This window comes from Anneissia japonica, unplaced genomic scaffold (genome assembly GCF_011630105.1).
Source record: "Anneissia japonica isolate Jap-2015-1 unplaced genomic scaffold, ASM1163010v1 scaffold5330_len1712360_cov203, whole genome shotgun sequence".
Taxonomy (NCBI): domain Eukaryota; kingdom Metazoa; phylum Echinodermata; class Crinoidea; order Comatulida; family Comatulidae; genus Anneissia; species Anneissia japonica.
The window spans coordinates 1385470-1395440 of record NW_022711894.1 but is presented as its reverse complement, the minus strand read 5'-3'; the positions used below and the strand labels follow the sequence as shown (position 1 = coordinate 1395440).

The 9971-nt window shown below is 32.0% G+C and overlaps 1 protein-coding gene and 1 long non-coding RNA gene across 2 annotated transcripts in view; both read left to right on the top strand.

Moving 5' to 3' along the window:
* The window catches only part of LOC117107632 (oxysterol-binding protein-related protein 11-like), a 28512-nt gene that overhangs the window by 18072 nt on the left and 469 nt on the right, over positions 1-9971 (top strand). The window contains exons 10-13 of the mRNA XM_033249340.1: positions 7244-7374; positions 8004-8171; positions 8941-9097; positions 9416-9526. Of these exons, the coding sequence (XP_033105231.1) occupies positions 7244-7374; positions 8004-8171; positions 8941-9097; positions 9416-9526 (567 nt within the window). The remainder of the gene's footprint in view (positions 1-7243; positions 7375-8003; positions 8172-8940; positions 9098-9415; positions 9527-9971) is intronic.
* LOC117107665 lies at positions 1246-4993 on the top strand. The gene is made up of 2 exons (XR_004445271.1): positions 1246-1341; positions 1967-4993. It is a non-coding gene; the product is annotated as an uncharacterized LOC117107665 (long non-coding RNA).

Here is a 9971-nt window from a genome sequence, read left to right as displayed (position 1 = left end):
ATTGAATGTTGATGTATGTATATCATTAGCTCTCATTTAAAAATCAGAATATTATATAATTTTGAAAGTTATTTTTTAAGTGACTACTAGATTGATTGAATGTATAACCGATTTTATGTCGCATTGTTTTTATTGTTTATTTATATAATAATAATGGTAGAGATGTAATCCTTGCATGATAATCACATGTCTAGCATTAGTAATAGTGGATGTTATTAGAACACCTCTTTATAGATGCAATGTGATCACAAGTGCTTTTCCAGAGTACCTCATAAAAAATTATCAAACTAACAAGAAAATATTAATAATTAGCGTGAAATGTATTAATGTTTGTTATTGTAATTGTTACAGTGTAATATAGTAATCTAATAATAATAATTAATTTGAATATGTACTTTTGAAACAGTGGCACACATTCGCTATGGGTGGTGAATCCTAAATAATTATATACATCTTCTGCAGCCCATTCATAGCACAATTACTACTACTAAAAAATGCATGATTAATGGGATCACTAGCTATATGGTACGATCATTAAATAGCTGATTCCCATACTTTGACTTCTGGCATTTTATTTGATGATAGGCCTCTCTCTATTTTTATACTTTTATATATTGGTATATTTTGTGTCAATGTTTTTGTATGTCAACTCATTTAGCCTTGCGTGCTCCCAGTTTTGGGACACTGTTCTGGGCTCTTTATTTGTTTCCTGTATTGTTTTTATGCAATAAAGTGATTTTATATATATATAATTAGTCAAGATGTTTGATTTGAAAATTATCAGGATTATACTGTAGTATGTAAATAATTGCTGATATTTATTTAGACACACTTTTAGCAACAGCTTTTCATCAATTGATATTAATTCTGGAGCTCACCTCATGATTAATTTCTCTAAAAATAAATTTCAGCAATAGTTTGCTTTTTATCTGTTTATTGCATGCCACTATCTTCTTTACTGCTGAAGTATAGGTCTATTAACAATAATAGTTTCGAAGATTAAACATTTCACTGTATGATGTCATTTTTTGTTAATGTTTTTCTTCTATTCATTTTCCTGATTGCAATTATTTTTCTTATGTTAACCGTAGATAGTTTCATCTGTAAAAATCATTTTAGCCCTTTATTTCCAGTTATTCATCAATATGTTATAGAATATTTGTGTAAAAATTATTTCTGAAATATTCTAAATTATGGGAAAATAATTTAATTATAATAAATTATATTACTGTATGACTTGTTTCTCCAGCTGAGTGCAACAAAACACACCAGCCAAATACAGATGTTGTTTCTGAAAATCAAGTACTTATGTGGAATGATATCAGCTATTAAGAAAAGAAGGTTATTGAAAATTGAAATTTTTAATTTCAGTAGCCAACCACACATTACACTCATGAAAGTGAGATTTTTCTTAATTACCTCTAAAATTTTTAGAAATGGTAAACACAATTAGAGTTTCACATTCAACAGATGGGAAAGTAATAGTTGAGTTCTGTTTATGTCATCGACTCCTGTTTATTAGTAGAATTTAATAATGGCGTTTCCATGACAATACCTTTTATATAGTCCTATCATTAACATTGCAAGTAGACTTTTTTTCATTAGCTTTAATAGTACTAATGTCATTTTCTTATTCATTAACAGGCATTTTGCCTATTGCGGCAGTTGTCTATTCATGGCATACCAAGGTCAACTTGCAATGATTGCTTACCACCATACTTGGCATCTGTCCCCAATAGCATGTATTATGGTCACACAACTCATTCATAATCACATCGCAGCCGTAAAGACTAATCAGCTAATGAACAAGTTGCATGCTCACAAACAATTAAAAATTACTAATGTGAAAAATATCAAATTTAGAATTAAAAGCATGCACTTTAATTGATTGGACTAAAAAAAAATATTAAAATTTAATTCCAATAAATGGTGTTGCTTTTCAAATGCTGATGTCTTGCTTCCACAGATACAAGCTCTGGATGATTCTCAGGGCTTTCTACGCAATTCAATGCAAAGCAACAACGCATCCCCACTTAAAAGTGCAAGTCCCTAGTACCTGTGGATGGCTGATGAATAGTATTGCCAGGCCCTAGTACATGGTAGATGATCGATGTAGAGCCCCTGTAAATCCTGATTTATCTATGAAACAATTGATAAGGCAACATTTGATATCTTAGTCCCTCTCACCTGGAATTTAGTAAAGAGTGTTGCAGTATATAAATGTACCGAATTTTCTGGCACCAACCCGTGTGTCAGTCATTAATGGACTGTATTTGGATTGGTTTAAATGAAGCTCCTCATTTACTCTACAGTAAATATGGTGCTGACAATATTCTTCTTGGGGATGTAGGAAAGCAATCTATGGAATACTTGAGGACTAATGCCATTGTGTTTGCTAGGGACTTGTAATATACAATGTGAATTATACAATTTTATCAAATGGAATGGATTTTATGTGTAGTTTTTTTATTAATCTGCCTTTTTACTTTTTTTCATACTTTTCGTATGAATGATCTTCTCTACATGGGTATTAATACAATATAGTAGGAAATTATTATATATTGTATAAACCAAGCAGGCCCAAAACCAATAATCAGACTTGAAAAAAGAATTTAAACTAGAATTACCTACAGTACTTAATGTACGTTATCATTATTTGGTGCAATTATTTTGTACAACAAAACGATTGTAGTCGTTTTGAAATCATCAATTCTAATTTTTTTTTTAAAGAATACATACACTGTTGACCTCCTAGAGTAAATTTTGTACTCTTGTGAAAATGAAGAACTCACCTTACAACAGAACATGTAACTTCCATGTGCAAATTTTGCCTTGCATTGGCAGTGATCAGGGATGATCAAATTACTCTTTGATATAATTTGGCACCATGCATGCACCCTCGAGGAAACGGCCTCAGCTGAAAGCAGTCAATTGGCCAATTAAAATGCACATATTCTCATCAGAAACTGTTAAAATATTCATGCATGTGAATTGTGATGTGCACAAATGTAAATTTGAAGCACAGGGTTCAGGCCTATGACAACATGAGTATATTTGACTATACAACTAGCAGAGCAATTTACTCATTTTGTATCTCTGATATTCAAGCAAAAAGATACCTTCTTGCTAGGACACTGTGTACTATAGGTGAGGCAATAATGCGCTCTGAATCTAGTTATGTGTGGCATGCTATTCGTACACTCTCATTTTTTATAGGATATGGCATTACACAATGTTACTACACATGGTACGTAGCATTACACAGTGTTACAACACATTGTACGTGGCGTTACACCGTGTTACAGCCCATTCTAATTGATAGCTAACACATACTGTAGATTTATGTCAGGTTATTGAGAAAGGAATTTGATTGTACATCAGGCAAAATACACTATGAATATAGTAATATATGCCAACTTTAGCCATAGTATAATCTGCAAAATATTTAAAAAAAATGTATCTTCAAAAACTTCATATTATTTAGCTAATCTTGTAATAAATTACAACCAACTGTACATTCCATCTACACTCTTAGAACTACTAAGAAGAACTTAATCATTGGGGAAAAAACAAATGATCCACTTTCATTTGCTTGGATGGAATGTAAATATCATCCAAAAATGTTTTTTTTTTTAAATTAAAGTTATGCTTTAACAAATTTTTAGATGTCAATATGTATTACTGTATACCTTTGATCACTATTTTAGAAAAGCAAGTGACATAAATATTTTTGCGTAAATTTTGTAAGCAATATTAAATATCCGTAACATGTTAATGGTATTGTGATAGTAATGATAATGAAAAGGATACCTATTGAGGTACCTTAACAACAATGTAAGCCAATAGGAAGGAAATCATAAAAGAGTAATATTCTACAGTATCTATCGATTATAGTTGTTAAGGTAATTCTGTATTCAGATTGAGTTTTTGTTTTTAACAGCCTGCCAAACTACATGTGTGAATTTTTCGTAATGCAATACTGTAGCCACCTACATTACTGTGCATTTTACAGTCGGCGAAAGTGAATACAAAATGCATTTGTTATAAGTTAACTGTGACACGGGTCAAGAAAGCCAATACTGATACTTATTTTTGTCATCTAATACTGTACGCAAGTTCATAATTAGAAAAAAATTTGTCTCCTTTCATATTTATTGTCCAATTTTTTGCTTAGATTTCTACCAATAACATTACTCTTGGACCAATTCCAAAGGGTATACTAAAGAAAGTAAACGAATATCGAGGCTAAAATGTAGCAAAAAAGAAACAGCCCAAATGCCTGTCCCGCATGATCTGTAATGAAAATTTAGGCTGAGCCCACATTTTCATCCATCGTCATAAGTCGGCTGGTACTTCAGCCATCCATTAGCCTCACTGAATTCTTATCTCTTTTAACATTATTTCGAATGCTCCTCTAGGCTAATAGCATTATCTTTTTGTCCATCCTTCAATTACTGTACGTTGATATCTAAAATTCCGAATCGTAAATTTAAATTGATGATTGTAGACTACATTAAATCTAGATTCTCATTTCCTGACGGTTACATAATTGATGTTGCATACATTAATCGTAAAAACATTTTTCAATTTGTTGATGTCACTTCCTGAATACTAGTCAAGTTGATTGTTTATGCAAACCACTCATAATGACAGAAAATAAAATAATTCATTTCTACAGTATTTCTTTGTTTTTCTGTTTACTTCAGCTGAAGTTTAAAACTAATATGAATTTTAGAAAATTAATATTTATTAATAATGATGAATACTGTCTATTCATATAATATGGTTAAATTTAAGTGGCATGTTTATAACATATTTAATGTGTTTAATTTTAAAGCAATCTTTTGATCACTATGGCTTCACTTTACACTGGTTGACAAAATGTTCCTGATTTTATTTTTTAAATTTTGTTTGTTTAAGTGTATTGTATTTGTTGATTATCTGTTTTGTATATATCAGTTTAATAAATATTCAGTTACAATATTTTTATGAACTGTGGTGTCTTGTTATCTTTATGTCTGTTGTTCACTTAAAATGTATTCTATCGTTGTCTCATACGCATGACTAATTGCTGGAAGCATCTATTCAACATCAACAAATTTTGATATTGAAAAACACTGGACTTAAAAGTCTGCCACAGACATTTAGGGTGTGTTTGGGCGAGAACCGGAAAAAGTTACAGGGTTCTTACTGGTATTGTATCCGTGGGTGGTCTACTCGCTCATGCAGAACTGGGCTTTCAAAAAACCATTAACCTCGGACGTAAAACCTAAGGTATTATGCAAGTTGCCCTGGACCCTTGTGTCACCCCACACTTTAATTAAGAAACGGACTTAGGCGTTGGTCCACTGCTTAATGTTGGCTCAAAATCAAGTAATGAAATTACCGAGGAAGCTACAATAAAAGAAGCATACATTGCAAACTCCCAATAAATTGCAGGTGTGCATTTTGGAGTATAAACCATGAATAAACTTTAATTTGTTTAAAACAGAAAATTACTACCACCGTTAAACGAATAAGCAGTGGGGCCACGATCATGTATGCATGTGGCGGAAGTATGTAATAAGGTAACAATCTGGATTCTAGGCCAGCCCTCAATTGAAATAATTTATTTTATCAAGCTTTTCACTTTCGTTTTTGGGAATAACGTGTAAAAGTAAGCAGGGACATGAAAAATTGAACAGGCTTTACTTCTGGGGCGTGTTTAAACAATCAAAGGGGATTAAGAGATAAAAAAAATCCTCCCTGCTGCTAACACATGCTGTTTTGCTCCTCCAAAACACTGCAATTTGCAGCGTTGGATTATCAGTGGATATCAGCAGGCGGTGAGCGTTTATCACCCGTTCGGGCTAGAACTGGAAATAGCTGTTCCCAGATTTATTCCGTGTTAGACTCCACAGAAAACTCTCGCGAACGCACCTTTAACAAACTGGACATTTGGCAACTAAACACATTTCAGGTATTACAGATGTTCTGTTTGTAAATTGTCTAAAGCAGAGTTATGGAAAGTGTGGGTTATGAAGAGTCCAGGTTACAAAATGTTGGCACCGCTTGCTGAGCATGCACACCTTGCTGAGCATGCCTCCCACTGAGTATGATGTAGCAGAAGGCCACATGGTGAAGTGGCTCCATAACCTAACAATAGGGGCGGATTCAGAAATTTGAAATAGAGGGCGCCCATGGAAGGACTTTTACAAATGGAGATTCTTGACAACCTCATTATTTTAATTTTACTTATTTATGCATAAATGGTAATTTAGGTCATTATATTTACTGAAACCAAATTTCCACCTACAGGATTCATAGAAACATAGAGAATGGGAGTTTTGGAACTTTAATAATTTTGAAAGATATTAACAATGTAAAACAAGAGTTTTTAAGAACATAGATGAAGGAAAGTATTTATACATGGCTATTCCATGTAAGCTACTGATAAAAATTAATCATAAGAATTATACATTTCCATTTTGTGAACATAGGCATGAAACACAGTACAGTACCTTATAGGATCATTTTCAAAATTAATTATGCTGCAGCAGTAGATCTGTAATGCTTAAGTAATTGCTTGTCAAAATTTGATGTGGTAAAACATGTTATTACCTTGATGTCAGCTACATACATCCTGATCAACGGCAACCTTCACTACACAATCTATTAAATTGAAATGTAGCAGGTTTGTGGCTCATGTTGTAACACATGATGTACTTGCCAACATACCATGCACAGCTTGGCTCATATGCAATTTGCATTCCAGATTCTTTATAAAAAATAGAGAATATTTTTATAATTCAGAATAAAATAAAGCTTTAAAATACATCCACATGAAAAATATACAAATGAAGAGGCATACACAGTAGCATAAAACTAAAAGGCAGATACATTGCTTAACATATTGTGATTATAATCATGAATGTCAAAAATATTTGGTACTATTCCAATGCTCACAATTTCAGTTAGTTATTACTAGAATTGGAATTTGATGAAATACAATATAGCTATATTTTATTTCAACAAGTACCATTTAGAGTAATAACTAATTGAAATATCATGAATGTTTAACTACAAAGAAGATATGAGCTATACCATATTTGAATTTCTGCCTGATATGACATCATCATTATTTCATTGTTAATTATTTTATTTGTTCAAATTAACAATACAGTTTCGTATCAATATATAAAGATATGGACAGAGGTACATAAACAATGAGTCAGTACAACCCTGTAAAATATATTTTTTGCAGAAATTAACCATGATGATGATGTCTGTGATCCAGCCATTGATGAGGAGAAGGAATTAGGCGGAGTGGAGCAACACAAGAGTGTCATCCTGCACTTATTATCTCAACTCAAACTTGGCATGGATCTGACAAGGGTATGTTGAAAGTGAATACTGAATACTAAAATAACTTATTATCTCAACTCAAACTTGGCATGGATCTGACAAGGGTATGTTGAAAGTGAATACTGAATACTAAAATAACTTATTGTCCAACGTAACAGAAGGAAATGCATTTGAAAACACAGTACAGTAAACAATGAAAAATTTAGATATATATTTACAAGATAAATCAAATTTATATAAGTACATAAAAAAAGGTACAATACATTAAGGTCAGTGTCCGGAGGAAAAAATATGTTTTGATATGTTGTAGAACTGATTTTTCTAAGACAGAAAAAAAATAGTTTGATGAAAAACTAGGGAATGGTTAATGAGGTACAGATTTTTGAATATTTAAAAACTGGAAGGAAAAAGGTGGAGAAAAGGGTGGTTACTGATTTTTTTTTCTGTCTTGGAAAATCAGTTGTACAACATATCAAATTTTTGTTTCCTCCAGAGCCTGACTTTAAGAAGAGATACATTATTAAATACACATGAAAATGTACTGGCCAGTGAATTGCAGTAATTAAGCTACATGGATGTATATTAAGGGATGTGTATTAAAAATACTTATTAAGAAGATATTTTAGTAAAACATTTTTTATGATACAATTATTTTACAGGTTGTCCTGCCAACATTTATTTTAGAAAAGAGGTCATTATTGGAAATGTTTGCAGATTTCTTTGGGCATCCGGATATGTTCCTAAGGATTGCCGACCAAGTTACACCAGAAGCTAGGATGCTAGCTGTCCTTGAGTATTACCTCTGCTCCTTCCATGTGGGAAGAAAGGTAAATTGATAGTGGAAATACCTAGAGCATTTATATCCTCCAAAAGAACAGTGTTTTGTATCTGAATTGTAAATTATTTCAAATAAAATACTGACCAGATTAAGTCAGGTGTCACTGATTTACAGACTTCTGTTAATTGATCATGAAAATGTTTAATAACTTACTTATTAATATTCAGGTTTAATAACTCAACATAACAGACTATAAAACAAAGGAAAAACACATGAAAGTAGGACAACAAAAACCCACATATTTCAATAGTTTCTTTTCACATTTCTTAAAATCTTATTTGTTTATTGTTTTGAATACTTTATAGCATTATTTATTAAAAGTTGGCATACTTTGTTTGGGTTCGGTTTGTATGCAAGCTCTACTGGGTGGCGGGGAGAGGGGTAATTTTTTTTACATACTGTGGAGAGTGGCTAAGAGTGCTTCGTAACTGCATGAAAAAGTACAGTAACAATTCTAGATATCAGAGTATCGCATTGTAAGCATCTTTCCTAATGTCATACCTTTTTATTTTATATGATGTGTACTGAAAGTTTTTGCCTGTATCAGTTAAAACATTTTGGCAATATTAGCATCAGAGCTTATAACTTGGCTAAAAGTACATTTGCGATCAGCATGTTGGAACATAGACATGATAGATAAGGTATTGCTTAAGGTATTGCTTAATATAGTTACAACTTAAGTGTTCCCTCCATCTTTCATTTAAAGCACCTTCATTTATTTATCTTATTTCACTAACTGCTTCTTGTACATTTCCCAGGGTTCATTAGCCAAAAAACCTTACAATCCAATTATTGGAGAGAGCTTCCATTGCTCTTGGCAAGTTCCATCACCACAGCAACCAGGTCAGAGTTCAAAGGGAAGTTCTAAATGTAGGTTGAATTACTTAGCGGAGCAAGTATCCCATCATCCTCCAGGTTTGTATATGAATTGTGGTAATTCGCATTGTTTCTCTTTCTAAATAAACTATATTATAGATATTGCTAGAAATATTTTGTCAGTTTTTGCAATTGCTATTGATTATGTTGCTGGTAATAGTGATGATGATAACGATATTATTGTTCAACCTGTTTGATTAGTTTTATTCAGTAGTGTTACTCAAAAGTTATTGTTATTATTATATTATTTATTATTATTACCATATTATAATCAAACATGTTGTACAAACTACCAACCCTTAAGCTACTGTCTCAATACATTGTTGCATTTTAATTTTTTCGTCTTGTTTTTCAAAGTTACTGCATTCTATACTGAATGTCCAGAGAAACGTATCAGAATGAATGCATGGATATGGACCAAGTCAAAGTTCATGGGGATGTCTGTCGGTGTAGTAATGGTTGGTGACGGTAAGTGTTGTGTAAACATTTATTTATGTATGTATTAAAAATTTGTCATGATATATAAAAGATATTGACCAGGGGCGTGATTAGAGATGACATGGGCTGAAGGCCAAAACAACAAGTGGTCATCTCTAAAGCCCTAGCCAACAACAATATGATAAAATGTATAAAATAACATATAAAATATAATGAAGGAAAAATAAATGTTTAAACATTCATAAGATTAATAAAAAAAATTTTTAGTTTTGAAAGAAATACAATCAACTTGGATTAATAAAAAAAATTTTTAGTTTTGAAAGAAATACAATCAACTTGGGATCAGATGTCAGGAGGAAGAGTGTTCCAGAGTTCAGCTGCTTCGACATACAAGGAATTCTGGAATATAAAGTGGTATGAACTGGAACCCTGTATAATTATGGTGGGAATTCATCACCAATGGAATATGAATTTC